Consider the following 13,777-nt stretch of genomic DNA (forward strand, 5'->3'; position numbering starts at 1 on the left):
ACTAACCACTTATCCCAAAGGTGCTTTTTTAAGAGGCAATTGTTCTTCGTATTCTCTTTGAAGACATTTCACTTCTCATCCCAGGAGCTTCTTCGGCATTGACTGAATGGTGGGGAATGGAAGCATTTATGTTCCTTTGTAGACAGCTGGAGTCTTGTAGTCTTTTACAGGGTTAAATAAGGTTCAGGAGGGAAGTGTTTTTAATAGGAAAGTGAACACAAGAACAAGGGGGCACAATCTGAAGTTAATTGGGGGAAAGATTAGAAGTAACGTGATAAAATATTATTTTACTGAAAGAGTAGTAGATGCTTGGAACAAACTTCCAGCAGACGTGGTTGGTAAATCCACAGTAACAGAATTTAAACATTCCTGGGATAAACATAGATCCATCCTAAAATAAAATACAGGAAATAGTATAAGGGCAGACTAGATGGACATGAGGTCTTTTTCTGCCGTCAATCTTCTATGTCTTTAATTTACAATAATTCATTTAGCAATCATTCAGTTACGATGGTGCTTAAAAACCCAGTCTTTCCAGTTATGTCCCTTCCATATGATCGATACTCGTACTTATGACTATCACACCATCCCCATGGTCATGTGATGACAATTTGGGTGCTTGCCAATCATCTTGCACTTATCACTGCTTGCGGCATCTTAAGGTTACAAATTCTAATTGTTGTTGCAGTTTGAAGATTATGCATAACATAATTTTGGTTCTTTTGTGATTTAATTTATAACTATGCATTTCATGTCATGCATTTAAGTGTGTTTTTCTGAGAAAGAGTCTATAGGTTTCACCAGACTGCCCAAGGGGTTCATGGCACAAAAAAGTTATAAACTCTTAACAGATGTCAACTCACATTCTTCAATGTGGGTCAACCCAAATAGTTTGGAATAGCAATACATTTCAGAGAGTATCAGATGGGGAAAGGTACAATGTAAATGCTCTATCTGATTCATCCTAAGTTTGCAAGCTTGTAAGTTAAACCTCATTATTTAGTTTATGGTTGGTACTTTTTTCAACAAACTAAATAGGGATAATAGACATAGCGGAGAAACTGAAATAAATTCATTTTATTTCCACTTGCTTATTAATGCCAAGATTATTTAAAGAAAAGGCGTACACATGGTTTGGTTTGCTCTTGCTTTCAGCAGTCTATTTTATTAAATACAGGGAAAAGCAAGCATTTCAAGTGATGAGAGGCACAGGTTTACAATTCCGTATGGAAGGTCAGGCCACTGTCTGCTAGTAAGTGGGCATAGAGATTGTCTAGCTGTTCACTTTGAGCCACAGTAAACTGTTCTTTCCAGTCACCAACAGTGCCTGCAGGCAAGGAAATAATGCAGAATATAAAATACAGCAATAATAGTTAACTGATTACATTGGTTACAACTTTAATTGCTAATAGCAACTTTAATTTAGCAACTTTAATCTCTAAAGCAATGGTCCTGTGAAATAGGATGCATAAACACACACACAGTGAAAGAGAAAATCACACTGTCTATCTTGTAGTCATTAAATCAAGAATATTGTAGAGTCTTGTAATACTTCTTAATATGAATTTATTGCTCGAAGAGTTAAATGTCCTGACATTTGGAATTATATGTAAGAAAGTAAGCATATCTGAGCATGTAGAGAGACTTATGCTCACTCTGAAGCAAAAGCCAACAATGATGATGTATTTAGTTAGTGTTGAAGATAGCACCTCTGCAGGGATGTGCCATGGGAGCGCAGTGGTTAGAATGCAATATTGCAGGATACTTCTGCTGACTGCTGGTTGCCAGAAGTTTGGCAATTCGAGTCTCACTGCCTCACTTTGTCCTTCTAAGGTGGGTAAAGTGAGGACCCAGATTGTTGGGGGCAATATGCTGAGTCTGTAAATCACTTAAAGATGGCTATAAAGCACTGTGAAGAAATATTATTATTATTATTATTATTATTATTATTATTATTATTATTATTATTATTATTTATTGGATTTGTATGCCGCCCCTCTCCGCAGACTCGGGGCGGCTAACAACAGTGGTAAAACAACATGAACAATCCAATTAATAAAAACAACTAAAAAACCCTTATTATAAAAAAACAAACATACACTCAAACATACCATGAATCTACAGTGTTCCCTCGATTTTCGCGGGTTCGAACTTCGCGGAAAGTCTATACCACGGTTTTTCAAAAATATTAATTAAAAAATACTTTGCGGGTTTTTTCCCTATACCACGGTTTTTCCCACCCGATGACATCATATGTCATCGCCAAACTTTCATCTGCCTTTAATAAATATATTTTTTAATAAACTTTAATAAATAAACATGGTGAATAATAATCTGAATGGTTGCTAAGGGAATGGAAAATTGCAATTTAGGGGTTTAAAGTGTTAAGGGATGGCTTGTGATACTGTTCATAGCCAAAAATAGTGTATTTACTTCCGCATCTCTACTTCGCGGAAATTCAACTTTCGCGGGCGGTCTCGGAACGCATCCCCCGCGAAAAGTGAGGGAACACTGTATATGAATCTAAATGCTATTGTTATTCTATTAATGGCCCTTTTATAAATATAAACGTAAAAATATTTGTTTTCATATTGCATTCAACAGAATATGGGGCCAGAATAAAATTTACCCTCTCAATATTACCTTTTCTCATGAATGGACATATGTCGTGGTCTAAAAGGAAACTAGGTAAGGTGCTGTAATTAGCCATTGGGTTTGTCTTCATGCTCTCAAACATTGTATGTTGCACAATCTCATCCACAACTGCTCCTGAGAGCTCTGTTCCCAGGAATTGGGCGACCTTCTGGATTTCTCGAGTTGGATCCTATGAAGTTGGATAGAAAAGTAAGACCGTGAGTAAAGTTCTTCAATTTGTTCAGGATTCAAAGGCTAACTTTAAATTATCATTGCACTTTTTGGGCAGCTCATCTTTAGTCACTGCTTGGAATATTGGTTCTGGCCAATTGACAAATCCTAATGTAGAATAAAATGATTAAAATTAATCTAAAAATTATAAAACAGTTCTTTTAGTACTGGGAAGAATAAACATCTTAAGTTTTTTTCCTAAATTGTACATCTCCAAAAACAGAGAACCATGAGAATGTTAGAATTAGCTGTTGAGGGGCCCCATATTCTTCATAGCATTTGCAAAAAATGTCTCACTGAAAATTTAAGAGGACTAGGAAGACTAACAATCCTGGGTCTAGAAAGCTTAGAACTACGGCGCCTAAAGCACAATTTAAGTATTGCCCACAAGATCATATGCTGCAACGTCCTACCGGTCAATGACTATTTCAGCTTCAACCGCAACAACACAAGAGCACGCAACAGATTCAAACTTAATATTAATCGCTCCAAACTTGACTGTAAAAAATATGACTTTAACAATAGAGTTGTCGAAGCGTGGAACTCATTACCGGACTCAATAGTGTCAACCCCTAACCCCCAACATTTCTCCCTTAGACTATCCATCATTGACCTCTCCAGGTTCCTAAGAGGTCAGTAAGGGGCGTACATAAGTGCACTAGTGTGCCTTTCGTCCCCTGTACAATTGTCTTTCCTTTATCTCATATATCATATATATTTTCTTCCTTTCATATATCTTCTGCTCTATTTTTACATATTATCTTTATATATATTACTTCATGTCTATTCTCTTCCATATAGAATAGAATAGAATAGAATTTTTATTGGCCAAGTGTGATTGGACACACAAGGAATTTGTCTTTGGTGCATATGCTCTCAGCGTACATAAATAAAATATACATTTGTCAAGAATCATGTGGTACAACACTTAATGATTGTCATAGGGGTCAAATAAGCAATGGAGAAGCAATATTAATAAAAAAAAATATGTATTGTGTATTGGACAAATGAATAAAGAAATAAAATAAATAAAAAGACTGTCCAGGGTAGATATTGTAGGAGGGCAGCCATGTTAGTCTATGGTGATTATATATCACTGAGAAAATGTAATATCATTGTCCAGTATGGGCTATAGATTATTAAAAAATGTGTAAGTGGTTTCAGCAATAGGTGATAACTAGTGATATTGTGTTCTATTTCTGTACTTTAATACATCCTCCCAGGGAATTGATGTGGCTGCTTTGATTTGCTATACAGTGTTCCCTCGATTTTCGCGGGGGATGCGTTCCGACACCGCCCGCGAAAGTTGAATTTCCGCGAAGTAGAGATGCGGAAGTAAATACACTATTTTTGGCTATGAACAGTATCACAAGCCTTCCCTTAACACTTTAAACCCCTAAACTGCAATTTCTCATTCCCTTAGCAACCATTTAGATTATTACTCACCATGTTTATTTATTAAAGTTTATTAAAAAAAAAATTATTGAAGGCGGACGAAAGTTTGGTGATGACGTATGACATCATCGGGCAGGAAAAACCGTGGTATAGGGGGGAAAACTGCAAAGAATTTTTTAATTAATATTTTTGAAAAACTGTGTTATAGCTGTTTCGTGAAGTTTGAACCCGCGAAAATCGAGGGACCACTGTACTCTCTCATCCATACCAACAGAATCTACATGCCCAGTTGCTTCCCCTCCTGCGCAGAAGTAGGTTCAGACCAACCTGAATGGGTACCAACCCGCTGGTGACATCACGCTGACATCACGGAAACAGATCAGTTGGTACCAGTCCATGGAGGCCCGCATCTTTGTTTGGAATTTTTTTCTTTTCTTTTTCTTTTTTTTCTTTTCTTCTTTTTTTGGGGCGGGGGGAATTTTTGGGCTTTTTTTCTCCTTCTGCACACCAAGTTTCCGGCACTCTGCATGCATCACCATCTTGTTTTCGCCTTTTGGGAGGATCAATTCTTTCTGATTAATTCTTTCTGATTTTTTTTTGGGTGGGAGAAAGCCAACTAGAAGTGATGTAGATTAAAACCCACCCCTGCTCCTGCTTCACCCCAACCTAAATCCCACCTGTCTATCTAGGGAATTCTGGGAGTTGAAGTCTACACTTCTTCAAGTTGTCAAGATTGAAGAACTCTGGGCTAGCCACTCAGCATCTGATGAAGTAAGCTATACTCACAAAAGCTTGTACGTTTATATAAAATTTGTTACTTGGAAAAGTTGCTGTCTTTTAATTTTTTTGATGCTCTACGTCAGAGGTCTTGAAACTTGGCAACTTTAAGACTTGTGGACTTCAACTCCCAGAATTCCCCAGATAGACTGAGGTGAGATTTAGGTTGGGGTGAAGCAGGAGCAGAGGTGGGTTTTACTTTACTTTGCTGCTGGTTCGCTTCCTCCCATGCCATGTGGCCGTGTGTGGAAGTCCCTTGGAAAGCAACTGCAACTTTTTCAATGCCAGAAGCATTGTGTCCTTTTGCTGCCACATTCTGGACCAATGACAGTTTCTAGATTGTCTTTAGGGACACACCCTACCCTAACAAAGATAAAGCAGTATTCAGTCATCTAGATATCTGATAAGCAATGTAGGTGCTGCCAATTGCCCAATCTCAAACCTCTAAGAATAGATGCCACTGGTTTATAAAGTAATGCCAATTCAAGAACTTCCTGAACATTAATCAGCAATCAGTATGAAATCCAGGAACTATCCTATCCAGGAACTATCCTAATTCATCAGGAGGAAGGGAGAGACAGAGAAAGAAAGAAAGAAAGAAAGAAAGAAAGAAAGAAAGAAAGAAAGAAAGAGAGAGAGAAACAATTGGAGGCCAAATATGAGGAAATAATAATAATAACAACAACAACAATAACAACAGCAACAACATTAACAGAGTTGGAAGGGACCTTCGAGGTCTTCTAGTCCAACCCCCTTCTCAGGCAGGAAACACTACACTACTTCAGACAGATGGTTATCCAACATCTTCTTAAAAACTTCCAGTGTTGGAGCATTCACAACTTCTGGAGGCAAGCTGTTCCACTGATTATTTCTTCTAACTGTCAGGAAATGTCTCCTTAGTTCTAAGTTGCTTCTCTCCTTGTTCAGCTTCCACCCATTGCTTCTTGTTCTACCCTCAGGTGCTTTGAAGTTTAGGCTGGCTTCTTCTTTGTGGCAACCCCTGAGAACCCTGCCATCATGTGTCCCTTGGTCCTTCTTTTCATTAAACTAGTCATGCCCAGTTCTTGCAATCCTTCTTTATATGTTCTAGCCTAAACATCTTTGTCGCTCTTCTCTGCACTTTTTCTAGAGTCTCAACATCCTTTGTGGATTGTGGCGATCAAAACTGAATGCAGTATTCCAAGTGTGACCTTACCAAGGCCTTATAAAGTGGTATTAACACTGCATGTGATCTTGATTCTATTCCTCTGTTAATGCAGCCTAGAACTGTGTTGGCTTTTTTGGCAGCTGCTGCACACTGCTGGCTCATATTTAAATAGTTATCCACTAGGACTCCAAGATCCCTCTCACAGTTATTACTGTTGAGCAATGTACCACATATACTGTACTAAATATTTTACTCCAGGGCAGAAGTCTCCACTTGGCAACTTTAACACTAGTGAGTGGACTTCAAATCCCATAACTCCTCACTGACGGAGGAATTCTGGAAATTGAAATGCTCAGATCTTAAAGTTTGGAGAGCCCTGGTCTATGGCCTAGAGATCCAATAGGTCTTGCCTAGGTTAGAATTTCATTACCATAAAGAACAAGAAAAAATAGGCTAAAATCAGGCCTGAGGATACTACTTGTTTATGCATCGTACCCAGAGGTGGGCTGCTAAGGTGGAACAGTGACGTGTGCTTGCCCCTGTGGTTCTGAGTGCTAGTCCAGCGCAATTGTGCTACTGCACCTGGGCAGGTAGCAAAACCGTGCGTGGACACGCAGGTGTGCCCATGGGGGCAAGTACACATCACCATTCCACCTTAGCAGCCCACCTCTGATCGTACCTATTGTCCAGATTTTGTAATATTAACTTCTTCAAGTTGTCAAGATTGAAGAACACATTTTGGGGCAGTGGTATTGAGATGAGGTCCTTCTTATAAAAGAAAAGAAAGGCTCACAAAGTTAAATTAAGATTTATGAAGAAAAGTGCTCTGAGTTTAAATAGTATCCCTACATGAACAATCGCCCTCAGTGTCCCTTGTGATTCAGCAAGAAAAAGTAATAAAGTGATTAAAGACACCAATGATTTATAGCTCCAAAATATATGCAAGTAAGACTACATTTTTATTCGTGGGATAACATTTAAGAGGCCATAAAATATATTATAACTCCCCTTAGAACATATGGGAATCTCTCATAAAACTTTAGTGTCTTTTCACTTAGCTTCTTTAGAAAGTTCTCAAGTACTTAATGTTCTGGTTAGAAATGTGGTCAAGCCTGGCTAACTGTGGCCGACCACAGCTGTAAGTGAATCATAAGCTTCCTAACAGACAGGAAGCTGTAGGTGAAGGTAGACAAAATTATATCAGATACCTGTACAAATAGCACAGGGGCCCCCCAGGGCTGTGTGCTCTCTCTATATACCAATGACTGCATCTCAAAAGATAAAGTACAGTAATACCTCATGATACGAACTCAATTGGTGCAAGGAGGAGGTTCGTAAGACGAAAGGTTCGTAAGACAAAACATTGTTTCCCATAGGAAACAATGTAAAGTCAATTAATCCGTGCAACCAAAACCCCCCCCGCAAAAAAACGGCTTTCCGGCTGTTTTAAAAGGTGACAGCCGGCCTGGGGGGCTTCCCAGCACCCCCCCGAACCCGGGTTCGGGGTTCGGGGGGGTGCTGGCAAGCCCCCCAGGCCGGCTGCGACCTTTTAAAACACCCGCGCCGCTTCGTAGCTGTCTCCTGAAGCCGAACAGCAAAGCCGAACTTCCGCGTTCGGCTTCAGGAGACAGCCGCGAAGCGGCGCGGGTGTTTTAAAAGGTCGCAGCTGGCCTGGGGGGCTTGCCAGCACCCCCCGAACCCCGAACCCGGAAGTTCGGCAAAAGTTCGGGGTTTGGGGGGGTGCTGGCAAGCCCCCCAGGCCGGCTGCGACCTTTTAAAACACCCGCGCCGTTTCGTAGCTGTCTCCCGAAGCCGAACGCTAAAGCCGAACTTCCGCGTTCGGCTTCGGGAGACAGCTGCGAAGCGGCGCGGGTGTTTTAAAAGGTCGCAGCCGGCCTGGGGGGCTTCCCAGCAACCTCCCGAACCGAACCCGGGGTTCAGCAAAATTTTGCCTCTTCTTACGAACTTTGTTCGAGTTACGAACCGGCGTTTGGGAGGCTTCTGGGAAGCCCCGCCGCCCGGCTGTTACCTTTTAAAACAGCCGCGCGGCTTCCCAGCAGTCTCCCAACGCAGGTTCGTAACTCGAAAAAAGTTCGTAAGAAGAGGCAAAATTTTTCTGAACCCCGGGTTCGTATCACGAGTTGTTCGTAAGACGAGGGGTTCGTATCTTGAGGTACCACTGTACTGAAGTTTGCAAGTGATTCAATAGTGATTGGTCTCATTCAAGACAACAACAAATCTACATACAGACGGGAGGTTGAACAACTAGCCTTGTGGTGCAGCTGGAACAGTCTTGAACTGAACACACTTAAAACTGTAGAAATGATGGTAGATTTTAGGAGAAACCCTCCTATACTACTCCCTCATACAATACTAGACAACACAGTATGAACAGTAGAGATCTTCAAATTTCTAGGTTCTATAATATTTCAAGAACAAAAACCTAACATCAAAAAATCATCAAAAAAAGCACAACAAAGAATGTTCTTCCTGCGCCAACTCAGCTCAAACTGCCCAAGGAGCTTCTAATTCAGTTCTACAGGAAGTGGACAAGGCCATGGGAGCTGTGAGTTTCTCCACTTGTCTACTGGACCCGTGTCCCTCCTGGCTGGCCTCGGCCAGTCAAGAGGTGACATGCGTCTGGATCCAACCATTGATTAATGCTTCCTTGAGTTTCCGCAGCCATTGAAGGAAGCGGTCATGTGACCCCCTCCTAAAGAAACCATCCCTGGATCCAGCTGAATTGAAGAACTATAGGCCACTCTCCAATCTATCCTTTCTGGGTAAGGTTGTTGAGAAGGTGGTGGCACTCCAACTCTCGTGGTCCTTGGATGAAGCTGATTATCTGGACTCCTTTCAGTCTGGTTTCAGGACCGGTCACAGCACAGAGTGGCTGTGGGCATTTCCTCCTAAGGACTGATCTGTCCGTCCATTATTTCTATCTGGAGGAGGGGGGGGGAAACATTGACCCCCTCAGATAGGGTCCGCAACTTGGGTGTCCTCCTGCACCCACAGCTGAGCCTCTCTCTGCTGTGGCCAGGGGGACCTTTGCCCAGGTTTGTCTGATTTATCAGTTGTGGCCTTATTTGGACCAGGAGCTTTATGTACAATCACTCAGACCCTCATCACCTCCCGTTTTGATTATTGCAACATGCTCTACATGAGGCTACCCTTGAAGACTGTTCGGAGACTCCAAATTGTCCAGTATGCAGCCGCGTGAACTGTCGGTACACCCATATAACACCTACACTCCGTGAGCTGCACTGGCTTCCTATTAGTCTCCAGGCACAATTCAAGGTGTTGGTTATTACCTATAAAGCCCTATATGGCTCAGGGCCAGATTATTTATGGGACGGTCTCTTGCTGCGTATCTCCCAGAAACTTATAAGAGCACACAGAGTTTGCCTCCTTCAGGTCCCGTCAACTAAACAATGCCCGTGGGGGAGGGCCTTCTCTGTGGCTGCCCCGGCTCTATGGAATTAACTCTCCCCCAAAGACCGTACTGTTCCCACCCTAATAGCTTTCTGTAAGGCCACAAAGACCTGGCTTTGCCGGCAGGCCTGGGGGCTATGAACCAACAACAGCCATGGCCAAATTGTATGCATGTTGGGTTAGTTTATTATGGCTTTTAATTATGATTTTATAATTCAGATTCTATATTTGACTTCTTTTTTATTTTTTTTGTATTTTATACTGTTGTAAACCACCCTGAGTCCTTTGGGATTGGGCGGCATAGAAGTAAAAAAAGTAAATAAATTTAAAGGATAATTAGAATTGCAGAAAACTTGCCTTCCATTGAGGGTCTGTACACTGCACGAGTCAAAAACAGGGCTGTGAAAGTATCCACAGGCCCCTCACATCCTGGACATAAATTATTTCAGCTTCAAAAACGATCTTACAGAGTGTTGCTCACCAGAACAGCTAGACACAAGGATAATTTTCCACCCCCACATTCCGTCACTCTTCTAAACAACTAATTCCCACAATACTGTCAAACTATTTACTAAGACTGTATTACTATTACTCTTCTCATCCTTCCTATTACCTATCTCCTTTCTACTTATGATAATAACCTTGTAGCTTGTATCTTTATGTTTCATATTGTTTTATTTAATTTTCTAGTATGATTTTGATTGCTTATTTAGTATCCTATGACGATCACTGTGTAGTATCTTTGATCATGATTATCACTTATATATTTTATGTACAATAAGAATTTATGCACTTAAGGCAAATTCTTGTCTTGTCTTGTCTTTGTATGCCGTCCCGAGTTTTCAGAGAAGGGCGGCATACAAACCTAATAAATTGAATTAAATTGAATTGAATTGTGTTTCCAATCACACTTGGTCAATAAAGAATTGAATTCTATTCTATTCTAGTTCTAGTTCTAGTTCTAGTCCAACTCCTAGTCCTAGTTCTAGTCCTAGTCTATTATACTCAACTCCACTCCATTCCATTCCAGTAATGTGATATAAAAAGGACAGATTAGGTCAGGGGTGGGTTCTAACTTAGTTCGCTGCCGGTTCACTTCCTCCCGCGCTGCGTGGCTGTGCCTCATGGCCACACGATGCGCAGTGGCAAAAAATCCAAAACAATTCCAAACCAAAAACAAGCCAAAAACAAGATGGTAACACATGCACAATGCCAGAAACTCAGCTTCTGCACATACACAGAAGAAAAAAACCTGGGGGAAAAGTTAGAAAAAAATTGAAAAAATGTTTTTTCTCTCTCTCTATATATATACCAGTCCATGGGTGCCACCATCTTTTATATATATATATAAAAGATGGTGGCACCCATGGACTGGTAGTGAGTGAACCAGTTCCGTGACATCATGATGTCACCAGCAATTTGCTACCGGTTCAGGCAAACTGGTCCGAACCGGGAGGAACCCACCTCTGGATTAGGTGCATAGCTCGGGTCATTCAAATATTGCTGGGAAATTGTTGATCTGCCACCAATAATCTATTGAACTGCTCCATGAGCCAGACAGGACTTGCTTTATATGAGTCAAAATATCTGATTTTAGAACTTTCTAAAGGAATTGATGAATTTCTTGTCAGAATTTGTTTATAGATAAATAATTAAAGATAAATACTGAGATGTACATACTGTATGAGATGGAATTGTGATATATTTATGCCTGCGTGCTGCGTAGATGTAGCGTTCAAAAACAAGTCACCCACCTTCTTAATGTCTTCATAGAAGACATATAGAATTCGGTGACAATTTTTAGCTTTCCACCAACCGTGAACATGGTCAAACCAGGAGCCCCAGGCAACTGCAAAAATGAAATAAAAATAAATTAGTGGGATTAAATTTATCACACATTTCTTTCCATCTCCTTGTAGAGGTTGATTAATCTGGAGCCCTCTGTGGACCAATCTCTAACTCCTCCCCCCCTTTGTGCCTATTCACTGTTCCCTTCCGTCTGTTGCTTGTCTCCTATCTCCTTATCCAGCAGTAAAATTACCTGTTTCTCTTTAACTTTTAAAAGAATTGGATATGTGGCCAATCCCAAATAATCTATAGTCCCTTTTGAACGTCTTTGTTTCTCTAGGACAGTGATGGTAAACCTATGGCACAGGTGTCACAGGTGGAACATAGAGCCATATCTGCCGGTACGCGAGCCGTTGGCTAGCTTAGCTCCAGCAGGCATGTGTGCCCCGGCCAGCTGATTTTTGGCTCACACAAGAGGTTCTGGGAGGGCATTTTTGGCTTCTGGAAGCCCCCAGGGGGATGGGGGAGGGTTTTTCTGCCTTCCCCAAGCGCCAGGGAAGCCACTGGAGCCTGGGGAGGGTGAAAAACAGACTTACTGGGCCCACCAGAAGTTGAGAAGGGTTGTTTCTGGCCTCCAGAGGTCAAGGGAGGCAATTTTCACTCTCTCCAGGCATTGAATTATGGGTGTGGGCACTTGTACAGGTGCAATAGTGTGTGAGCATGCACTTTTGGCACCTGAGGGAAAAACGTTTTGCCATCACTGCTCTAGGATTTCTAGGAGAGAGAGGAAAATGTGGAAGGGAAAAGGACAGCATCCATGTTCGCTTGTGCCTGCCAGTCATCTAAGAGCCAGTTGCGAAGGGAGTGTGAGGCTCCGCCCACCTGCCCAGATGCCACCATTTGGGTTCTTTTACCCTCTGTGCAATCATGTGTATGCACAAAGGGTAAAAAGACTCAAAATGGCGGCATCCGGACGGGTGGGCGGAGCCTTGCACTCCCTTCACGACCTGCTCTCCGAGATTGACAGGCACGAGTGAACCGGGAGCATTTCAGCCCTGCCCTGATTGTTTTGTAACACACACACACACACACGTGTTGAGAGAATGTTGAGTGAATGGAATGTTTTTTTCTTATGCTTTTTTGAGGTTTTAGATTTTTAATTAATTAATTGGATTCAAGATTTTGTATACTGTGTATTATATGTTGTGTGCCGCCCCGACTCCTCGGAGAGGGGCGGCATAGAAATCCAATAAACAAACAAACAAACAAACAAACAAACAAACAAATAAATGTGCAAATATATACATTCTGAACTGGACTCCAAATCATTTGGAGCGCACCTACCTGGGGAAGCTGATGATTGGTAGAAAGATAAAAAGTCAGTCAAATAGACAGACAGCTGCTTATTTTCAGAATAAGAAGAAAAAGGAAGAAGGATTTGCGAGCTCACACAGAGCACGATTAATTGCATCTCACCAGCCTTCTAGTTAATCCTTCTTCCATAAAAGTGTTTGAAGATCAAAAACTAGCTGCAAGATCCAGGCTGGTTCCTCACTATACTCCTGAATCCCTCACTATGACCCCGATCCCTGAACCTGTTGTGGTGCATCTGCTCTACCGTTTTCCACCTCTAATTAATCTACTCACTCTTTCCAGCAGCAAAGTTCTCCAGAAACTCATCCCAATTTCCAGCCTCTGGCATCAATTTGTTCATCCGATGGAAGTGGAAATAGGAAACTGCGTTGTCCTTGATGTTCCTGGCCACATAAATTATCTGGGAAAATAAAGCATTGAGGAAGAAAATCCAGTAGGCCTAGCTCCTAAGCTTTTCAACTTTCTGTTGAAGAGGCACAACCTTCTATTCAACTGCAAATCTAACAGATGGTACAAACTTCTGGTTTACTTTTCATGACTTTGGTGGTCATGAGGGGGTTTGTCTCATACTTTGCTGAAAAACTATGATCGCACCATTCCTGCTGTGTCCTACAGGGGCAGGAAACAGAATTGGGCCAAACAAACATCCTTCTCCAACTCCATTTGCATGGGACAAATGGTCTTCGAGATGGTGACAAAATTTTGCCATCACATTATCCTGTTTCAGAAAGGAAGCAACAGCTATGAAGAATCTCTTCCTAACAAAGGCTGCATTAGCCTGGGTATGTTACCAGTGCTTTGCTTGATTTTGATAGAAACATAGAAACATAGAAGACTGACGGCAGAAAAAGACCTCATGGTTCCTTATACTATTTCCTGTATTTTATCTTACAATGGATATATGTTTATCCCAGGCATGTTTAAATTCAGTTACTGTGGATTTACCAACCACGTCTGCTGGAAGTTTGTTCCAAGGATCTACTACTCTTTCAGTAAAAT

The 13,777-nt window shown here is 41.4% G+C and overlaps 1 protein-coding gene across 2 annotated transcripts in view; it reads right to left on the bottom strand.

Moving 5' to 3' along the window:
• Positions 1-1,133: 1,133 nt before the first annotated feature.
• Positions 1,134-13,777, bottom strand: part of LOC139153459 (sulfotransferase 1C2-like) — an 18,729-nt gene continuing 6,085 nt past the window's right edge. For both annotated transcript variants that reach the window (XM_070727420.1, XM_070727419.1), the window contains exons 5-8: positions 13,052-13,178; positions 11,371-11,465; positions 2,644-2,824; positions 1,134-1,327 (exon numbers count right to left, since the gene is read on the bottom strand). In XM_070727420.1, the coding sequence (XP_070583521.1) occupies positions 1,215-1,327; positions 2,644-2,824; positions 11,371-11,465; positions 13,052-13,178 (516 nt within the window). In that variant the 3' untranslated portion in view covers positions 1,134-1,214. The remainder of the gene's footprint in view (positions 1,328-2,643; positions 2,825-11,370; positions 11,466-13,051; positions 13,179-13,777) is intronic.

This window comes from Erythrolamprus reginae, chromosome Z, assembly GCF_031021105.1.
Source record: "Erythrolamprus reginae isolate rEryReg1 chromosome Z, rEryReg1.hap1, whole genome shotgun sequence".
Taxonomy (NCBI): domain Eukaryota; kingdom Metazoa; phylum Chordata; class Lepidosauria; order Squamata; family Dipsadidae; genus Erythrolamprus; species Erythrolamprus reginae.